The 21,711-nt window shown below is 54.5% G+C and overlaps 2 protein-coding genes across 2 annotated transcripts; both read right to left on the bottom strand.

Moving 5' to 3' along the window:
• Positions 1–5,530: 5,530 nt before the first annotated feature.
• On the bottom strand, positions 5,531–9,996 carry LCN10 (lipocalin 10). Its single transcript, XM_064290918.1, has 6 exons — positions 9,892–9,996; positions 8,926–9,065; positions 8,322–8,392; positions 7,102–7,209; positions 5,980–6,078; positions 5,531–5,648 (listed from the first exon to the last, which is right to left on the bottom strand). The coding sequence occupies exons 1-6, from the start codon at positions 9,994–9,996 to the stop codon at positions 5,620–5,622; spliced, it is 552 nt and encodes a 183-aa protein (XP_064146988.1). The 3' UTR covers positions 5,531–5,619.
• Positions 9,997–11,743: 1,747 nt separating this feature from the next.
• On the bottom strand, positions 11,744–16,201 carry LCN6 (lipocalin 6). Its single transcript, XM_064290867.1, has 7 exons — positions 16,112–16,201; positions 15,766–15,905; positions 13,568–13,638; positions 12,948–13,058; positions 12,307–12,408; positions 11,953–12,013; positions 11,744–11,834 (listed from the first exon to the last, which is right to left on the bottom strand). The coding sequence occupies exons 1-7, from the start codon at positions 16,199–16,201 to the stop codon at positions 11,744–11,746; spliced, it is 666 nt and encodes a 221-aa protein (XP_064146937.1).
• Between the last annotated feature and the right edge of the window lie 5,510 nt (positions 16,202–21,711).

The following is a 21,711-nucleotide window of genomic DNA, read 5'->3' as shown; positions in this document are numbered from 1 at the left end:
TTTTCCAACTACTGATCCTTCTTCTTTGTTTCCAGCTTTTGCATTCCAATCACCAGTAATTATCAATGCATCTTGATTGCATGTTCGATCAATTTCAGACTGCAGCAGCTGATAAAAATCTTCTATTTCTTCATCTTTGGCCCTAGTGGTTGGTGCATAAATTTGACTAATAGTTGTATTAACTGGTCTTCCTTGTAGAAGTACAGATATTATCCTATCACTGACAGTGTTGTGCTTCAGGATAGATCTTGAAACGTTCTTTTTGACGATGAATGCAACACCATTCCTCTTCGAGTTGTCATTCCCAGCATAGTAGACTATAGGAATGTCTGATTCAAAATGGCCAATACCAGTCCATTTCAGCTCACTAATGCCTAGGATATTGATGTTTATGAGTTCAATTTCAATTTTGACGATTTCCAATTTTCCTAGATTCATACTTTGTACATTCCAGGTTCTGATTATTAATGGATGTTTGCAGCTGTTTCTTCTCATTTTGAGTTGTGCCACATCAGCAAATGAAGGCCCTGAAAGCTTTACTCCATCCACGTCATTAAGGTCGACTCTACTTTGAGGAGGCAGCTCTTCCCCCTCTAGTCATCTTTTGAGTGCCTTCCAACCTGGGGGGCCCATCTTCCAGGACTATATCAGACAATGTTCCGCTGCTATTCATAAGGTTTTCACTGGCTAATGCTTTTCAGAAGTAGACTTCTGGGTCCTTCTTCCTAGTCTGTCTTAGTCTGGAAGCTCAGCTGAAACCTGTCCTCCATGGGTGACCCTGCTGGGTATCTGAATACCGGTGGCATAGCTTCCAGCATCACAGCTACACGCAAGCCCCTACAGTATGACAAACTGACAGATACGTGGGGTCCTGGTGATCTACTTCTAAAAAATCAGGCACTGAGAAGGCTGTGGAGCACAGTCCTGCACACGGGTCACCACGAGCAGAGTCAACTTGACGACAACTGGAGCTGTTGCATTAAGGCAACAAATAAAATTCAGACCTGCAGGGCTTCCCGTCCCTGTTTCTGACTCCCTTTTTGGGAACACAGTTTCACAAATCATCACCAAGGTTGGAGAAAAGGCCTGGAGATCTGCTTCCATGAAGAAGACTGCAGCCAAGAAAACCCTATGGAGCCGTTCTACTCTGTGACAGACGGGCCTGCCATGAGCCGGCATTCACTCAACACCAACTAACAACAACAACAACCAAGAGTTCACAACCCCTGCCCCATTCGTCCCAACCTCCCACCCCACCTCCAGGGTGCTGGCTTCAAGCAAACTTCCTATGGATTTGAAAGTGCGGGAATTACCTCATTGGTTGGCATCAGTGGAAGGGAAAACCACAGCCCTAGGGAAGGAGTAGAAGGTGCCAACAAATGTCCTTCAGGTAAAGATGTGGGCAAATCTAACCTTCACACTGGAAGATATTCTTGGAGAAAATCCAAGGACATCTTAGTCCAAACAAGGAAGTCCAACACTAAAGACTTCCTTGTGAAGGGTCTAAAGATTAGGAATGGGTGTGCAGAAGGGTGGAAAGGCCTCATTCTGCTCTGATCACATTGTGAAGTCAGAGGACAGGTTCAGGTACAGAATAGACACCTGAATCCAGTTGGGCCTGCTGGGAGTGTTGCCGAACCCGCATGCACCCAAAGCCAGCCTCTGCACCCCCAGGGTTCCTTGTCCCTTAGAGGGGCCCAGCCTTCTGGGGAAGGAAGGAGAGAGCAGACTGAGGTGCTCCAAGAGTTTCGGGATTCGTGCTGAGAGGATCGGGAGGAAGGTGGGCCAAAGCACTCAGGTGCAGGCATGATGTGGGCGGCAGAGTCACTCTGAAGAGCTTGACTTAAGGGGCACTGAGATTTTCCTCACCTGGGGGAAGGGTGTTCCTCCACTCCACAAAAGTGGTAGGATTTTTTTTAAAGACAAGAAGCAAGGCTCCTGTTGTGGGTTGAATTGTGTCTTCCATAAAGATAGACTGAAGTCCTAACCCTGATACCTGTGAAGGCGACCTTATTTGGAAATAGGGTCTTTGCAGATGTAATGAGTTAAGTTAACATGAGGTCATACTGGAGTAAGCTGGGCCCTAATCCCATATGGCTGGTGTCCATATAAGAAGAGAGAGATTTGGAGACACAGACAGACAGAGGGAAAACGCCACGTGAAGAAAGAGGCAGAGACTGGAGTGATGCAGCCACAAGCCAAGGAACACCTGGCCACCAGAAACTGGAAGAGACAAGAAGGATTCCCCCCTAGAGCCTTCAGAGACAGCATGGCCCTGCTTACACCTTGCTTTCGGACACTGGCCTCCAGAGCTGTAAGAGAAGAAACATCTGCTGTTTTCAGCCCCCAGTGTGTGGGGCTTTGTTATGGCCCCCAGGACACACACGGACGGTTGGTGGTGGAGGTTTGTTTACATCAGCAGGCACATAGCCAGGGACCCCATCACTGGCACAGCCACAGCCACAGCCACAGGTGGGGCTCCCTGCCCAGATAGGCATACCTGGGCCTGTTACCGGGGCTGGGCCGGTGGAGATGAAGCCACACACCCCAGACACAGAAAAGTAGATCCCGACACCCCCAGCGTCTGCCCAGGACCCACACAGAGCAAGCCAGACCAGGGCTGCAAACTTAGTGAGCAATAAATAGGAGCAGCTAAAGGCCTGAAGGGCTCAGATGGGGAAACCCAAGTCCCTGGAAAGGCCAGAACTGGGTCCCAACCCAGAGGAAGGGGTCTCGCGTCCAGTCAGGCCAGCCCAGCTCCCTGTGGGAAGTGCTCTGTATGAGCCGTCTGCTGCTGCTGTAACAAATTGTCACAAATGAGCAGCTTAGAACAGCACAGTTTTCTCTCACAGTTCTGGAGGCCAGAAGCCCGAGATGGGTCTTTCAGGGCTAAAATCAAGGTGCCGATAGGGCTGGTTCCTTCCTCAGGCTCCAGCTTCCAGAGGCCACCCACATTCCTTGGCTCCTGGTCCCCTCTTCCATGTTCAAAGCCAGCAGTGACCACAGCCAGGAAAGAGTTTCCGCTCTTAAGGACTCATGTGATCAGGTCAGGCCCATCCAGATAATCCAGAATAATCTCCCCATCTCAGGGTCCTTGACTCAATCACGTCAGCAAGGTCCCCTTCGCCATGAGGTGACACAGTCACAGGTTCCGGGGACCATGACGTAGACATCCTACTCTCTCCACCACAGTCATCATTGAGGCAGAAAGACCAGGGTAAAGTGGAAGGTGTGGAAGGCCCCAGGACAGCTGAGAGTCCTCAGGCAATGCTGTGGGCAGGGGTGGTCAGACCTGTCCCCCAGAGTCTCCATCTCAGGCTCCGGGACAGTACGGCAGGACTGTCTCTCCCTTCCCCTTGGGGACCATCCTGACCACCTCTGCCAGTCAATGGGGACCTCCAAGGCACAGCCCATCCCACTTCCGAGTGGCCCCTCAGGTGACGGAGCAGAGGCCATTCTGGGGTCTTCCCTTGCCTTCTGAAGGCGGATTGCTGAGGGGTTGTGGGGAGGCGAGACCAGGCGGATGCCCGATTGGAACTATCTGTTTCGTAGAAACGCAGACTGTTGCATCAGCCCCACCAATCCCTGGGTGCCAAGGTGCTCTGTCCCTACCACCGCCACCCAGCCTGGGCTGGGTTGGCATTTCTGGTGAGTCCTCCACCTGCTCTTCGGAAACACCAGCTTCCAACATGTTGCAGGCCCCTCTTCCAGGGATACGAGACCAGCTGGGAAGAGGAAGGTAAATCCTTCCAAGTTAGAAGCCTCTTCACTGGCTGAGGATTCCCTAGGCGGCACCAAAGGTTCACAGGCTCAGCTGCTGACCAAAAGGTTGGAGGCTCGAGTCCACCCAGAGGTACCTTGGAGGAAAGGCCTGGTGATCTACTTCCAAAAAATCAGCCACTGAAAACCCTACGGAGGAGCACGGTTCCTCTCTGACACATGGGGTTGCCATGAGGTGGCAACGACTCCAGACAGCAACCGGTTTTCACTGGCTGAACGAATGGTGGCGCAGTTGTCATGGAGTACTATGCAGGCATTAAAAAGGAGAACTGTCACTAGTAACTGATACCCAGCTATTTTTAGGAAACGTTGTTAAGTAAAAGAAACAAGTTATGCTCCGAAGAACTTTTTTCTCCACACCGCTTACTGTGTTCCCACGGACGCCTGTAGGTAACCAAGCCATGTCTCTGTCCTTCCCGTGTATCTTTTTGCAAATTGTACATATGGGTGTGTGTGTGTGTTGCCTTTATTTCACAGAAGTAGCATACTAAATATACGGGACAACTTTAGAACAACTGGAGAATAAAAATAATGATGGGAATTTTGTTATAAAAATAAAATAAAATAACCAAAACCAAACCCACTGCCATCTAGTGCATTTTGAACAAAGTAGAGCCCAGTTAGTCTACAATATTACAAAATAATTTTAAGGGTATTCACCAGTCCACTATGACACCAAAATAATAATTAATTAAAGGGGTCAGAGGGGAGAAGGAAAGCTCTTCTTGGTAACAGAAGGCCATCTAAGTCACCTAGAGCTGTTATAACAGAAATGCCACAAGTGGATGGCTTTAGTAAAGAGAAATTTACTTCTCACAGTCTAGGAGGCTAGAAGTCTGAATTCAGGGCATCAGCTCTAGGGAAAACTTTGTTGGCTCAGGAGGAAGATTCTTCTCGTCAATCTTACCCTGGACTTGGAGCTTCTCTGGGCAGGAACCCCAGGTCCAAAGGACACGCTCTGCTCCTGGTGCTTCTTTCTTGGCGGTATAGGTCCCACTCTCTCCTTGCTTCCCTTTCCTTTTATCACTTGTAAGATAAAACGTGGTGGAGGCCACACCTGAGGGCAACTCCCTTTACACTGGATCAGGGATGTGCCCTGAGTAAGGGTGTTACAATCCTACACTAATCCTATTTAACATAAAATTACAATCTCAAAATGGAGGATTGGGACTCATGGCCTAACCAAGTTGATACATATTTCGGGGAGACAGAACTGAATCCAGGACAAAGGCCAATCCTATAAATGTAGAAGAAGGAATACAATTTTTTTAAATCACCATTTTTAACTACCATAGTAAAAACTTATTCAGACAAGAAGCACCATTGGATGCTAAAACCATTGAGTAAGAGGGTTGGCAAACAGGATACTCACACTTCTCAAATTATAACATTAATTAATAATTACAAAGCAGACAGGTACAAAAGGAAGGATTTCTTAGGCGACAGTAAGGAGCCGCAGAGAACAGACTGGGAGCAACACCCAAGCCACAAGCTTCAAGGAACACGCCTGCCCCAGAGTAGGGAGACCTGGCACCATTTTTCCCATGGGACTCCAGTCACAAGGAGCAGAGAGGGCAGGTGGCAAAAGCCCGAGATCTATTTGATGGCGGATGAGGGTCAGAGGGCTCAGGAGGAGGGGACCATCTGGGTCTCAACTCTCTGTGGTAACCAAGAATCCCACTGGGGATGAGAGCCTTGGCCCTGGGTTCCACCCCAGTGATGGCCAGAAGTCTCCAAGTCCCTCTTGTGAGCGGTAGCGTGAGGACTGCTCTGGAGCCCCACTCCAGAGCCGGGGGACCCCAAGTGGAGTCCCACAGGAAAGGGCAGAAGGCGCTGTGCTCACGGCAGAATGGTGTTCGCACAGGAGGCTGCGGAGGAGAAAGACACTGAGGGGCCACCGGGAGCAAGTGTGCCGGGCCGTGCCCTGCAGCCCCAGCCCTCCGCCATGGCCACATGTCACCTGCTTAGGGACCCTGAGAGAATGGGGGGCTATGCCTCGTGCTCTTTGCAGGCTCCAGGGCACAGCTGGCCCTGACGCTGAGCGAAGGCTGGAAGGAGGGAATGGAAAGGATGCCCAGCCCACGTTCACGATGGCTTTCAGTACCGACGTGTGGCAAGATGGGGCCTCTTCCTTCCCTCCCCCACGTAAATCAATGCTCTGACAGGGCGGGCAGGTGGGCAGGAGTAGTCGCATGGTACCGTCTTTTGGAAGGAAAGTTGCATTTTCCAGGAGCTCCAGGACCTCAGCTGCGTCCACGAATTCTTTGATCTTCAGGAAGCTTGACATGGTCTGCCGGCCTGGAGTCGGGGTTGTGTCGCCTCCTCAGAGCATGATTTGGGCATTGAGGCTGATTCCCACCCCACAGCCACCAAAATGTCCCTGAGCTTGGTGGATGAAGAAGCAAAGCGGTTCTGCCAAGGGAAGTGCTGCCCTGGAGGGCCACCTCTGCTCCATGTTTCCAGGAGGATAGGTGTCCCTGACCACTGGGCAGCCCTCTTTGCCCACTAGAGCTCCCCTGCCCCCTGCCCCCCTTAACCCTGCCCTCTTCACCCTTCCCTGTGCCCTGCACCCTCACCCCCGGCACCCTGACCCTGACCACTGATACCTGCCCCACTGCCCCTGAACACTGCCCTGACCCCTGCACCCTGACCCTGACCCCTGCACCCTGCCTCTGACCCCTGCACCCTGCCCTTGACCCCTGCCCTGACCCCTACACCCTACCCAACCACTGCATCCTGCCCCTGACCCCTGCCCTGCCCCCGACCCCTGCCCCTGACCCCTGACCCCTGCAACCTTACACCCTGTACCCTGCACCATGCCCCTGATCCCTGCCCCTGACCCCTGCATCCTGTCCCTGCCCCCTGCATCCTTCCCCCAACCCCTGCCCTCTGCCCCCCCACCCCCTGCCTCCTAACCCTGCATTACCCTGGCAGCCCCCTGTCCACGGGCATGGCCCATCTCCCTGACCTCTCCCTTTCCAGGCCTGCCCTCTGCAATGCCTCCTCCACCTCACTTACCCCTCCGCAGACATGTACTGGACCCGCCTCTGTGACCTCAATTCCCAGTTCTCTCCACCCTGGCCGCCCATCGGTAACATCTGGAACTCTCCGCCCACCTCACCACCTGCCTGTGTCCGAGCTCACCTCCTATATCCCCTCTACCCCCTGGCCTCACCCCAGGGGCGGCCAAAGCCCTGACCCTCTGGGCCTGGCTGACCTCCTGTCCCCCTGCACCCTCATCCTTCATGGCACCTCCACACGCAGGGGCCAAGGACACGCTCCTGTGGCTCCTGCCACCCTGAGAAGCTGCCAGTCACTCACTGAAGAGCAGCAGGCTCTTGTATTCCCGGCCGGCCCGACCCAGCCGCACATAGACCACGCCGTAGCTGTAGTCGGTGGACAGCACGCGGAAGGCTTTGATCCCTCTCACTGGAAGAGAAGAGATACAGAAGCCCCCAGCCCGTGCCTGCTCCTGCTGCTCCTGTGCGCCAGCGGGAAGCCCTGCCTGAGCCCAGCGCAGGCGCCTCAGGGGCTGGCGTGTCTGACCCTCAACCTCCCCCTCCAAGGCCCATGGGGACATCTGCTCCAGGAGGACCAGGCCTGGGACAAAGGCCAGCCTGACCTTGGTCCCAGGGTGCTTGTCCCACCTGCCATGCTTTCTCAGGAGCAGAGAGGTAGCTGGGATGTTTGGTCAGGTGTGTCTCATCCAGGTCCTCGTGGGCCATGAACCTGAGGGGTCTGCCCACTCCTCTGTGCCCTCTGCAGTCTGCCCTGTCCTCCTCTGTGCCCTCTGTAGCCTGCCCTCTCCTCCGTGCCCTCTGCAGCCTGCCCTCTCCTCCGTGCCCTCTGCAGCCTGCCCTCTCCTCCGTGCCCTCTGCAGCCTGCCCTCTCCTCCTCTGTGCCCTCTGCAGCCTGCCCACTCCTCTGTGCCCTCTGCAGCCTGCCCACTCCTCTGTGCCCTCTGCAGCCTGCCCACTCCTCTGTGCCCTCTGCAGCCTGCCCACTCCTCTGTGCCCTCTGCAGCCTGTCCTCTCCTCTGTGCCCTCTGCAGCCTGCCCACTCCTCTGTGCCCTCTGCAGCCTGCCCACTCCTCTGTGCCCTCTGCAGCCTGCCCTCTCCTCCTCTGTGCCCTCTGCAGCCTGCCCACTCCTCTGTGCCCTCTGCAGCCTGTCCTCTCCTCTGTGCCCTCTGCAGCCTGCCCACTCCTCTGTGCCCTCTGCAGCCTGCCCACTCCTCTGTGCCCTCTGCAGCCTGCCCACTCCTCTGTGCCCTCTGCAGCCTGCCCTCTCCTCTGTGCCCTCTGCAGCCTGCCCACTCCTCTGTGCCCTCTGCAGCCTGTCCTCTCCTCTGTGCCCTCTGCAGCCTGCCCACTCCACTGTGCCCTCTGCAGCCTGCCCACTCCTCTGTGCCCTCTGCAGCCTGTCCTCTCCTCTGTGCCCTCTGCAGCCTGTCCTCTCCTCTGTGCCCTCTGCAGACTGCCCACTCTTCTGTGCCCTCTGCAGCCTGCCCACTCTCTGCAGACCCTGAGCTGCCATACTCACAGGTATTCCTGAATACAGCCTTCTTGTTGTCCTTCCTCAGGATGACTGTGTGGGACTGGCACCCCTGGGACCTGGGGAGGAGGCAGCAGCTGTGAACACCCCAATGGGAAGCCACCTTCACTGGGTCTGCCCCTCAGCCCCTGGGACCTGGTGGGGGCAGGTTTGGGAGGGCCGTGGCAGCCATTTGGACATCACTCACCCCCACATTGTCTCAGTTTAATGCTCTGCTGGTGGGGTTTCCCCATGCTGGACCAGGGCCTGCCCACAGTTCAGGGAACCTCCAAACACCTGCTCCCTGCAAGTGGTTATGCTGCCAAGTGGGCACTCGCCACTGTGATTTGTCCCAAAGAAGCCCTCAGAATTTCAGGCCGGGGCGGGCAGGGGGACAGGCAATCCCTGTGAAATTTTCAGACTGAGCCCACAGGCCTGCCTCCCCCCACCGCCCTAGCTCCTTTCCCCTCCAACCAGGAGCCCCGTGGGGTGGGGCGGGGGGGACCAGCTTTTACCCCTGGAAAGGAAGATGCCCCTGACTATTTGCAGCAAGCTGTGTCTGCAGGTGGGTCTGTAAGGGCCAGCTGGGCCTGCCCCACCATGGCCCACTTACCGACTGAAGGCAATGACCACCTTCAGCTGGCCTGCCTTGTGAACCTCCACCAGGGACGCCCCCAGCTTCCTTTTGTCTCTGCCCGGCAAGAAGCCCTTGGCGTCAGTGGCAATGGCGAGAATATACCAGAAGCCTGAAAACTGGATGGGAACAACGGGGTGGTTGCCACTCTTCCACCACCCACCCCCAATGGCTCCCAGCTGGGGTGAAGAACCAACCAGCACAGCCTAGTCCCAGCACAGCAGGTCAGCCCAGCCCCAGCCCCCCTGCTCAGGTTGCTTGTGGGGAGGCAGATGTCCAGCTGGTCAGGGGCCCAGCAGTGAGGCAAGGACCACAGACGCTGATAGGTCTGAGGCCCCACCACCGCCCCCCCTTGAGTCCCAGGCCCCTCCCTCTAGGGCCCCCCGGACAAAGGGCTGCCCTGTCCCCTCCTTTCCAGCCTGCCTCTGCTCCTCATCTGTTCCTCCTGTGTGCCCCCACACCCCAGGCACCACCATACCTGGCCAGCTCCACTCCCCCATTTGGTCAACCTCGTCTTGGCCGGTGGCCCGTGTCCACCCCCACGGAACCCTGTGCCCAGTCAGCCTGTCCTCATTATCCTAGAACGGGCCCTGCTTGCTCTGCCTTCCCTGCTCCAGCAACTCGAAGCCACGGCCCCGTCCCTCCTTGGGGCTCCATGGCCCCGTCCCTGCACCCCCAGGGCTTCAGCTTAGCAGCCGTGACTCGGGGTTGAGTTTTGCAACCACGACCAGGCCCTGAAGAGGGTAAGACAGTGCACCACATCCCCACCTGACAGGGGGCTCCCAGAGCCGCGGCTTTGGGTGGAGAGGCCAGACGACCACATTGGGCCCAGCCCCTTAGTCCCCTTCAGACTTCCACTGCTGACCAGGGTGTGGGCTGTTTCTGGGTGACCCTACCTCCTGTTCACTCCCCCACTTCACTTGGGGACTGGGGTGTGAGGGCTACCTTATTCCAGTTGAGATTGTAGGACTCCTTGGGGAGCTGCTCTTGTGGCCGGGACGTGATGGCCAGCACCAGGACCAGGAACAAGGACAGCAGCCCTGGCTTCATCCTCTCCTACCTCCAGCAGGCATTGTCCCAATAGGCCACACACTGCATTTAAACCCCCTGGCCCTGCCAGGCCCAGCCCAGCTCTGCCCACTGTGGATTCCAGCCAGTCCTGGAGCTGCAGCCTAGCTGAGGTGGGGCAGGAAGGATGGGGAGGCAGGTGGGACTGTCCTCACCTCTCTGGGGGCCATGGACCAAGGGCGGAGAACAGCCAGGACACACCCTCAGCTCCGCATGTTCCCGTCTGGGAGCCGGTCTCCCTGGGGGCTGAGGACGGAGAATGGCCAGGACTTACCCTCAGCTCACCATGCTCCCCTCTGGGGGCCTGGCCCTGGCTCTCAGGAGGACCCTGAAGACCCATTGCATTTTAGATGCCACACCGCACTCCCCGCAGTCTCAGAGGCTCAGGAACCCAAGCCTCCACCCCCGTGCTCCCCTCCCCCTGCAAACCCATCCTCCCCAGGCAGCTTCCTGTTCTAGAGACTTCCAAAAGGAGGCAGACATGACCTGGACATGACCTGTCTGAGCCTTGGCTCTTCATCCATAGACCAGGGCCCTCAGGGTGCTGAGAGCGTGGGAAACCACCTGCTACCGGCTGGTACACAGTAGGTGCTCAATAAAAGCTTTCTTCCATTGTGGTAAAATACACATGACATAGTATTTGCCATTTTCACCACTTTAACGTGCATGACCCAGTGCGTTTAGCACGTTCGCACTGCTATGCCGTCCTCGCCCTATCGAGCACCAACCAGTGTGTGCGTGCATGCAGCGGGTGGGGACAACGATTCATCTTTTTTCTCTTTAACTCCCCATTTCTCCTTCCCTCCAGCCTCTGGTGGGTGGGGCCCAGGCTGGAGGTGTGTGCAAGTGTGTGCATGTGTGTGTGTGTGCATGTGAGCCCTGCGTTGTGTACACACGTGTTCATGGGATTGTGTGCACATGAGTGTGTATGCACTGTGTATGTGTGTGCATGTGTTGTGTGTGTGTGCACACGTGTGGGCACAGTGTTCATGCCCAGCCTCGAGGAGCAAGGCGCCCACCTGCCCATCACACCTCACCTCACCTTGAGCAACACCTCCACTGCTTTGAGCCCACCTTCGCCCAAGCCTGAGCAGCTCCCAAGACTTGGGCTGGGGGTCCCGCCAGAACAGAGGGCCAGGCAGGAGAAAGGAATGGCAACCCAAGCGGGGTGCCCCACCCACCAAGACTGCCAGTACTGCAGCAGCAAGAACCCCCCACAGAGAGAAAGCCAGGTCTTGGCAAGTTGGGAGTGCCCTCTCAGCCCCACCTGGCTGGATAAAAACCGACCTGCTGCCCTCAAGCCCTGGGCAATCCCTGGACACTGTGGTGCCAGCTTTCTCAGCCCAGAGCCCAAACCATGCACATCCTGTTCCATAGGACCTTCCCCCCATGGGGCCTTCCTCCCACCAGGTTGACTACCACCTATATTAGGCTGCTGCTCTGCCCTCCTGGCCCAGCCCACCACCCCCAGCCAGGCCTGAGTGCAGGCGTCCCCAGACCACAGGGATCAAGACAAGTGTTCAGGTGAGGCACCCTCTCCCGCAACTGCTGTGATGCTGACCTCACGGGGCCTGAGGTCCTGCCCCCAGTGACCCCTCCCATCCTCCTCACTGGAGGTGACCAGAGTCCCAGGAGGGGGCACCATGTCAGACACCTGTCTGCCTTTCACATGTGTTTGACCTGGGCCCTGCCTGACGCACAGTGGAAAGGCCTCGGTGAGGGTTTGGAATCACTTTATTCCGATCCGGTGAGAGAGTCTGTGGGAGCAGCCAGCGCAGCGCCCAGCACACTGGCCGGCCTCTTCGGCCATATTGAGGACACTGTGGGGGTGGCCACGTCACTCACTGCAAGCCAAGAGGAGCATCGGAGCACCCGGGCTCAACCCCCAGCCCACAGCCACACACTGGACCCAGTCATAGGTGGTTCGTTCTGCCTCACTGGGGCCTGGGGCTGACCCCCAGGACGTGGCTTACCTGCAGGACCTTGTGCGCACAGGTGACTAGAAGAGGAAGAGACAGGCTATGAGGACCAGCTGGATCCCCGCGCCTCCCAGCCCCCGGGACAGGCTTCGGTCCATAGCTCACTTCGGGCATGGGTGGATGACCAGTTGAAGACCTCCCACAGCCCTGCCACACTCACAGGGGCCTGAGGGACCCGAGACAGGCAAAGCTGGCCTTGGTTCACGTCTACACCACCCTCGGCCCACATCTACGCAGCCCTCGGCCCATGTCTATGCAGCCCTTGGCCTGAGGGGTGTCCCAGGTGACCCGCCTTCAGCCACCAGGCACTCACGGTCCTCCTGCAACCTGGCCTGCTGCTGGGCCAGGTAGCCCAGGTTCCTGCTCCACTTGGAGAAGAGGCTGGTGGCCTCTAGGCTGGCCACCTCAGTCCGACCTGTGGGTGGCGGGGGGGCAACCTCACTGAGAGCCAGCAGGGGGACCCTGAGACTGTGAACCAGGCCTGCCCTCCTCTGCCCCGAAGGCCCTACCTGCACTGGAGCCCTGCCCCCACCCCCGTTTCTCCTCAACCAGGTGAGCGAGAAAAGGGAAGGGGGCCAGAGGGACAAGAAGGGACAGTGGAAGCCCCACTTGGCAATTTTATGCAAGGAAACAGTGAGGGAGCAGTCCCCCCAGCAGCAGCAAGGCCAGCACCTGTACCAGGCTCCTCCCCTCAGCCAGCCAACCCTGACTACTCCAGCAGGCAGCTGAGCCCAGAGGCCCAGGAGACCCTACACCCCAGAATGGTGCCTCCAAGCCCTCTTCCTGGGCCCCTTCGGGTCCCCAGAACTCTCGATGCCTGGGCTGGCATGGCTCAGTCGACAGGACATGGCCTTGTGCCTGTCCTCTGGGGTGGGGTCCTGGGCCTGGAGTGCACAAGTGGGCTCTCAGGGCTGGGCCCTGGTGGTCCCCTCAGCCTGCCCATCAGCTCCTCACTGTACAGCTCCACGGTATTGAAGGTCTCGTCCCCAAACTCCAGCTGGGTGAAGACAATGGCATAGTCCTTGAAGTTGGTACTCAGCACTCTGTACTCCAGGACACCCAGGGCTGAAACCAAGTGCACCCGGCGGGTGGGCATCAGCTTGGCTGGAGTTCAGGAGGCCCCCGGCCAAACGAAAGTGCCGGCGGGACCGGTCCCCTGGTCCCTGATCCCACCCAGGCCAGCACTCAGTGGCTGCTCAGACCGTGGCGTATGGACAGACAGACAGACTGGTGAATGCCTGTCCTCATGGGGAGTAGGCAGCCCCCGTCAGGGCCCTGGCCCTCCACATGGTGATGAGGAGACACCTCAGCCTCCAGGGGTGCCGGGGTGAGGCCGGAACCTGGTTCTTTGTGGCTTGGAGCCAGGCACCTTGCCCAGGGACACTACATGCTCAGGACAGGCACCAAACCTCTACAAAGTCAGGTCCTTGAACTTCCTCGGGGTGGAGGCGGCCCACCCCACCTCACCACTCACTGCTGCACTGGCCCTACGAACAGGGAGCCTGGGGACACCTTGTGGGACCGGGGGCTGGGGGGCCAGCCTGCCCCAGAGAAGGCCCTGGCCTTGCACTTACAGGGATTCTCAAACACCCATCCAGGACTTTGCTTCCACAACTCCACAGCGGTCAGGCTGCACCCGTCCAGCCTGGAGGAGGAAGGGCCTGTGGTCAGCTCAGGATCAGACCCAGGACCTGGGCAAGGGGAGACGGAGTCCTGCTACTCAGAGGCCTGCCGGCTAGGGAGTTCAGAGGAGTCCTGTTTTTCCTCTTACCCCCGTTACCCAGAAATCCCATTCTTGGCCAGTTGGAACCTGTCTGGGGAGCTGGCTGGCCCAGAGGGCCCCTTCGAAGTACAAATCAGCTCCCTCTCCCCCCACCCCAGGGAGCTATTACCCAGGACCTGTGTGAAGAAGCACTCCCCTCTGTCAATCTGTCTGTCACTGTGGTGGCTTGTGTGTTGCTGTGTTGCTGGGAGCTGTGTCAAGGGTATTTCAAATATCAGCAGGGTCACCCATGGTGGACAGGTTTCAGCAGAGCTTCCAGACTAAGACAGACTCGGAAGAAAGGCCTGGCAATCTACTGCCAAAAATTAGCCAGTGAGACCCCTATGGATCCCAACAGCACACTGTTCCATAGGGTGCTGGAAGCCAGGCCCCAGGCTCATCTGCACTGAACAACAATGCTTAGGGTTTGCAGCGAGATTTCAGGGGAAAGCTTCTGAACGGGGAACTGAGGAGAAATGAAAGAGGAGAGGGCGGGTAACAGGTGAACTGTGTCCCGAACAAAGGTATGTGGAAGTCTTAGCCCCGGTACCATGAATGTAAACTTCCTTGGAAATAGGATCTTTGCAGGTGTCATTAAGGAGCCCTGGTGGCACAGCGGTTAAACGCTCAGCTGCTAACTGAAAGGCCGGTGGTCCAAACCCACAGCTTCTCCATGGGAGAAATGTGTGGCAGTCTGCTTCCATAAAGATTACAGCCTTGGAAGCCCTATGGGAAGTTCTACTCTGTCCTAGAGGGTCTCTGTGAGTCCCTAGATGGTATTGTCAGCGTGAGGTCATGCTGGAGTAGGGCGGGTTCTAATCCCAGCTGAGTGGTGTTCTAAAAAAGGTGCGAGACAGAGAGACACAGGGACACAGAGACACTGGGACACTGGGACACGGGGACACGGGGACACAGGGACACAGACACAGGGACACAGAGACACTGGGACACAGGGACAGGGACCAGAGACATAGGGACATGGGGACACAGGGACACAGAGACACATGGACATAGAGACTCAGGGACACAGAGATGGAGGGACACAGGGACACATGGACAGAGGGACACAGGGACACAAAGACAGAGGGACACAGAGACACAGGGACACAGGGACACAGGGACACAGAGACACAGGGACACAGGGACACAAAGATGCAGGGACACAGAGACACAGGGACATGGACACAGAGGCAGAGGGACATAGAGACACTGGGACACAGGCACAGGGACACAGAGACACAGACACAGGGACTCAGACACAGAGACACAGAGACCCAGGGATGGAAGGACACAGAGACGGAGGGACACAGAGACACAGGGACACGGGGACACAGGGACCCAGAGAGTGAAGACACCATGTGACAGCCAAAGCAGACTTTGGGGTGATGTGGCTACAAGCCAAGGAACATGGAAAAGGAAGTGATACCTCTCCACATGACCCCCAGCTGCATGTCCCCCATCAGCATACCCCCAGGCACTGCCCCTCCCACCCTCCCACCAACCATGTGGGTTTGCGATGCCCACATGCACACACTCGCCCCTCAGGCCAGCAGCACCTAAGCCTGACACCCCAGGAGGCCACTTGACACAGTGCCCCCATGACCCCTCTCTTAGGGGGTCTATTTTCTGAAAGAACCAGTGACTCCCACCGCCTAGATGTTCACCTAACTTCCATCGTCTGCTCAGAAGGGTTGTTCACACCAGGAAGAGGCCTCTCTAACTGACCGAGCTGGCCCAGCTGGCCGAGGTCATCAGCTTCTGCGCCAGCGTGAGGCCCAGGTGGTGGACCCACAAGAGGCCAGCCCACCAGGACCCAGGGCACCAAGGCTGGCAGAGGGCTAGTGGCTCATAGGGAAGGGGGGATGTGTGGAGCGGTATGGGGACCCAGGGCCACTTGGCCACCGGACCTTTGTGCAGGGGCAGGAAGATGCAGAGCAGTCTCCAGCCTCAAGCCTCACCTGCAACGAGGCCCAAGTGGCCAAAAGGAGGAGCACCCCCTCCCCTGCTCACCCACTCCGAGAGGCCAGCATCTTCAACTTGTTCTCTGGGGTCAGAGTCACCACGACCCCTTCGATGGTCCTCATGGCCTTCCCCTCTGCAAAGCCCTTTTCCCGAGAGGCCACAGCAAGGATGTACCAGGGCCCAAGAAGCTGGAAGGGGGACAGCATGAGAGGGGCGAAGGCTGCCCAGCCTCCCCACTCAGGGCATCTTTGTGTCTGAGAGCCCACGTATCTGCTGCAGCATGCTCCCCAGGACCCAGGGGTTCCTGATGCCCAGCCTGTCCCCTGAAGCCCATGGCACTCAAAGGAGCAGCCTGGACCCCCAGGACTGACCAGCACCAGCAGGAGGCCATTACCTGCTTGGGGTCCAGCCTTCCCAGCCACATGGCCTGGGCCCTGGGCACGAAGGCCAGCACCAGGAGAGCCACCATCGGCACAACCCTCATCCTGCACTGCCTGCGCCAGCGCACCTGGCCCCTCAGGCCCTGGAACCCTCTTTTATGGCTCTGGGATCTGTGCTGTGGGCGGACACTAATGGCCAGACCATGGTCTCGGCCTTACTTCTTGCAAGAAAATGAGGAGACCATGGGGGGAGGACTCCAAGTGGTGACATTTGTCTGCCCAGCCCAGGAGGGCAGATGGCATGGACTGCGAGACTGCCCTCAGTGGACACGGGCTGTGCTGATCCCTGCGTCCTTCTGTCCCGTGGGGCTCCGTCCAGATTGCTGGTCCTGAGCCCTAGCCAACTCCTCCCTTCTCCAGGCCCCCAACACTTTCCCTCACTGAGCCTGGAGGGGTGGGAGGGACACCTCTGACCCCTCGGCCCCGGCCCCCCAGCCCTCCCACTCGCTGCTCTGCAGGCTAGTCTCATACCCCTGCCCTGCCAACACAGCCAGCCAGTCCATCTTGTTCCTCCACCCTCACCCTATCCTTCCCACATCCGCCACCCTGGCCCAGCTCCAAGCCACCTCATCCTACTTCTGCTTCCCACTTTCCTGGCCCAGGCCTCATGGGGATGGGTGTGTCTCCCAAGGCCCTTTGGGAGCTCTCTGCAGGCCAGAGTCTTTCTGCTGTCAGTCCCCTGAGCCCTGGGACAGGAGCAGGGACTCAGCAGGGCAACCTGGGAGACAGAGAATGGGGCTCAGCCCAGGGGCCCCCAGAAGTCCAGGTGAGGTGGCCATCACCTGCACCTTCTGGGATTCATTCATTCACTCATTCATCCACCAACACGTGTATACTCAGCTAATTCCACTCAGCAACACAGCTCTGGACACTTGGGCTCCATCTTGGCACAAATCCTCCATCTTGGAGTCATGCTCAGCCTCACATGGACCCCACCCTTGTCAGTCACTGAGATACATAGATAGGTAGACAGATGATAGATTAGATAGATAGATAGATAGATAGATAGATAGATAGATAGATAGATAGATAGATAGATAGATAGTAGATAGATAGATATGACAGACAGATAGATATGACAGACAGATAGATAGATAACAGACAGATAGACAGATAGATGATAGGTAGGTAGGTAGACAGACAGATAGGTAGATAGGTAGATGGATAGACAGACAGATAAATGATAGATAGGCAGGTAGTTAGGTAGATAGACAGACGGACCCCAACACGTCTGTCACTTTGCCATACTGTGGGAGCTTACGTGTTGCTGTGATTCTGGAAGCTATGTCACCAGTATTCAAATACCAGCAGGGTCACCCAGTGTGGACAGGTTTCAGCTGAGTTTCCAGGCTAAGACAGACTAGGAAGAAGGAACTGGTGGTCTGCTTCTGAAAAAATTAGCCAGTGAAAACTTTATGAATAGCAGCAGAACATTGTCTGAGACAGTGCAGGAAGATGAGCCTTTCAGGTTGGAAGGCACCCAAAATATGACTGGGGAAGAGCTGCCTCCTCAAAGTAGAGTCAACCTTAACGACATGGATAGAGTCAAGCTTTCAGGACCTTCATTTGCTGATGTGGCACGACTCAAAATGAGAAGAAACAGCTGCAAACATCCATTAATAATCAGAACCTGGGATGTATGAGGTATGAATGGAGGAAAATAAGAAATTGCCAAAAATGAAATGGAATTAATAAACATCGATATCCTAGGCATTAGTAAGCTGAAATGGACTGGTATTGGCCATTTTGAATCAGACCATCATATGGTCTACTATGCCAGGAATGATAAATTGAACAGGAATGGCATTGCATTCATCATCAAAAAGAACATTTCATGATCTATCCTGAAGTACAGTGCTATCAGTGTACAATAATATCCATACATCTTCAAGGAAGAGCAGTTAATACTATTATTCAAATTTACGCACCAACCACTAAAGCCAAAGATGAAGAAAGTGAAGATTTTTTTACCAGTTCTGAAGTCTGAAATTACTGGTGATTGGAACACAAAAGTTGGAAACAAAGAATTGGTAGTTGGAAAATATGGCTGTGGTGATAGAAATGATGGCTGAGATTGCATGATAGAATTTTGCAAAACCGATGACTTCTTCATTGCAAATATCTTTTTCAACAACATAAACAGAGTCTATACACGTGAGCCTTGCTGGATGGAATACACAGGAACCAAATCAACTACATCTATGGACAGAGGCTATGGAAAAGCGCAATATCATCAGTCACAGCAAGGCCAGGAGCCAAATGCTGAACAGACTGTCAATTGCTCATGTGCAAGTTCAAGTTGAAGAAAATTAGAGCAAGTCCACAAGAGCCAAAGCATGACCTTGAGTATAACCCACCTGAATTTAGATACAATCTCAAGAATAGATTTGACACACTGGACACTAATGACTGAAGACCAGAAGAGTTGTGGAATGACATCAAGGACATCCTACATGAAGAAAGCAAGAGGTCATTGAAAAGACAGGAAAGAAAGTAAAGACCAAAATGAATGCCAGAAGAGACTTTTGAAATTTGCTCTTGAATGTAGAGTAGCTAAAGTGAAAGGAAGAAATGATGAAAGAATTAAATGATATGACATGTGCAAAAACCTGAAGTTAGAAAACCAAAAGGGAAGAACGCTTTTGGTACTTCTCAAGTTGAAAGAACTGAAGAAAAAATTCAAGCCTTGAGCTGTAATATTAAAGGATTCTATGGGCAAAATACTGAACAACATAAAAAAAAGCATCAAAAGAAGATGCAAGCAATACATAGAGTCACTGTACCAAAAAGAATTGGTTGACGTTCAGTCACTTCAGGAGGTGGCATATGATCAAGAACGATGGTACTGAGTGAAGAGGCCCAAGCTGCACTGAAGGCATTGGAGACAAACAAGCCTCCAGGAATTGACGGAATACCAGTTGAGATATTGCAACAAATGGATGCAGCACTGGGATGCTCACTCATCTATATCAAGAAATTTGGAAGACAGCTACCTGGCCAACCGACTGGAAGAGATCCATATTTGTGCCTATTCCAAAGAAAGCTGATCCAACAGGATGCAGAAATTATCAAACAATGTCATTAATATCACACATAAGTGAAATTTTGCTGAAGATCATTCAAAAGTGGTTGCAGCAATACATCAATAGGGAACTGCCAGAAGTGGAAGCCAGATTCAGAAGAGGACGTGGAAAGGGGATATCATGTCAGATGGATCATGGCTGAAAGCAGAGAATATCAGAAAGCTGTTTACCTGTGCTTTATTGACTATGCAAAGGCATCGGACCATGTGGATCATAACAAATTATGGATAGCATTGCAAAGAGGCAATCTCTGAACAGAGCAAGCGGATACTGCATGGTTTAAAGTCAGGAAAGGCATGCATCAGGGTTGTAGCTTCTCACCATGCTTATTCAATATGTATGTTGAGCAAATAATCCAAAAAACTGGACTATGTGAAGAATGGGGCATCGGGATTGGAGGAAGACTCTTTAACAACCTGCATTATGCAGCTGACCCAATCTTGTTTGCTGAAAGTGAAGAGGACTTGAAACCTGTACTGATGAAGATCAAGGACTCAGCTTTCAGTACAGATTACACCTCAACATGAAGAGTACAAAAATCCTCACAACTGGACCAATAAGTGACTTCATAATAAACAGAGAAAAGTTTGAAGTTGTTAAGGATTTCATTTTGCTGGATTTACAATCAATGCCCATGGAAGCAGCGATCAAGAAATCAAACAACATATTGCATTGGGCAAATCTGCTGCAAAAGAATTCTTTAAAGTGTTAAAAAGCAAAGCCAAGAAAGGCAGGGCCAAGATGGCAGACTAGCCAGACGCTTCTGGCGATTCCCGCTTACAATAAAGACCCCAAAAAACAAGTGAAACTATTATGTTTATGACAAGCTAGGAGCCCTGAACATCAAAGGCAAAGTGAGAAAACAGACTGAGAGGCAGGGGGAGGGAGAGACAGCTCAGAAGCGGAGGGGAGTTGCTGGACTTGACTAGCAGGGATGCCTCAGGCACCATTCCCGGTAAGGGCTGCGGTGGGCTGGTAGTAGCCTTCAGCCCCAGTTTCCTCAGGGAGAAGAAGCCAGCCACACAACCTACTCACACCTCTGGAACCAGAGAAGACCAGTGCTCTTGGCAAAAGCTAAGTACTTGCAAAGCAGGGCGAAGATGGTGGAATAGGCAGATGCTTCCTGAGACCCCTCTTACAATAAAGACCTGAAAAAACAAGTGAAATGAGTATATTTATGACAACCTAGGAGCCCTGAACATCAAAGGCAAGGTTAGAAAACGAACTGAGGGGCAGGGGAGGAAGGGGCGGTTCAGAAGCGGAGAGGAGTTACCAGACCTGAATTGCAGGGAGCCTTCAGGTAACATTCCTGGGAGTGGCTGTGGCGGGCTGGTACTAGCGTTCAGCCAGTTTTCTCAGGGAGAAGCAGCCAGCCACACAGCCTACTCGCACCTCCAGAATCAGAGGAGACCGGCGCTCTCGGCAAAAGCTAAGTACTTGCATATATGTTACCGTGCCCCCCCCAAGCCAGCTTCAGTGGCTGCTGATTTCCCTTGGACTGAGATAGGCCCTGTTGAGCACCTAGAACCATCATCCAGGCCCTGGAGAAGGAATAAATTCGTAACTGGGGGAAAAGATAATATGTCAGCTCAGGACAGAAGTAGCTCCTGTTCAGGCATAAATGATCTGTGGACTTTGAGTACCTTTCCCCTCTGCATGGACCAGTGTGGGCCTGTTTCAGGAGAATAGGCCCTTGTGGGCAGACTACAACTGATTCAGCTGTGCGGCCGAGAGATGGGTGTTTGCTGTTTGACACCATTTTGCCTATTAAACAGGGTCCTCACCTACCCACATCAGGGGCCTAAGGACTGGTGGCTCCACTCAGGTCACCCCCCACCCGCGACAGGGGTCCAAGGATAACTGGTACCTCCCAGTCCTTACAACCAAAAACATTGGGTGCCCATGGTCTGTCTGCAGAACCCACCCACCTGTATGCTCTAGGGAACAGGGACATACTTTCCTCAGAGAAACATGAGGGATGATTCTCAGCCCCCTGCCTTGTTCAGAGCATGACTCCCTGCTGAAACCAGATACCGGTACCTACACCAATCACCCTTGCCCCTCTAAGACTGTAAGACAGAGCCTGTACCACACACTTGAGAAGCAGCTACCTGGACACCTGAGCTGAATTCATACAAGAAAAGTGAATGGATTCCTAGACTGATATAACTGATAACAGCTCTAGACATCTGGGGACAGAATGTCAGAGCTCCAAAGGTGAAAATAATCAAGCTAGCTCACTCAAGCAACCCATTTGGGCATATCAAAACAAAACAAAGCAAGAAGCTACAGTACAGTGAGCAAACATAAACTGATACAATAACTTATAGAAGGCTTGGAGAAAACAGTCAATATCAAGTCACATAAAGAAACGGACCGTGATCTCCTCAACAAGCTCTCAAAACAAAGAATCAAGGGATCTTCTAGATGAAAGTGCCTTCCTGGAATTACCAGAGGCAGAATACAAAAGA

The sequence above is a fragment of the Loxodonta africana genome, chromosome 9 (assembly GCF_030014295.1).
Source record: "Loxodonta africana isolate mLoxAfr1 chromosome 9, mLoxAfr1.hap2, whole genome shotgun sequence".
Taxonomy (NCBI): Eukaryota; Metazoa; Chordata; class Mammalia; order Proboscidea; family Elephantidae; genus Loxodonta; species Loxodonta africana.
The sequence above is the reverse complement of the archived record's forward strand: the minus strand, read 5'-3'. Positions and strand labels throughout refer to the sequence as shown.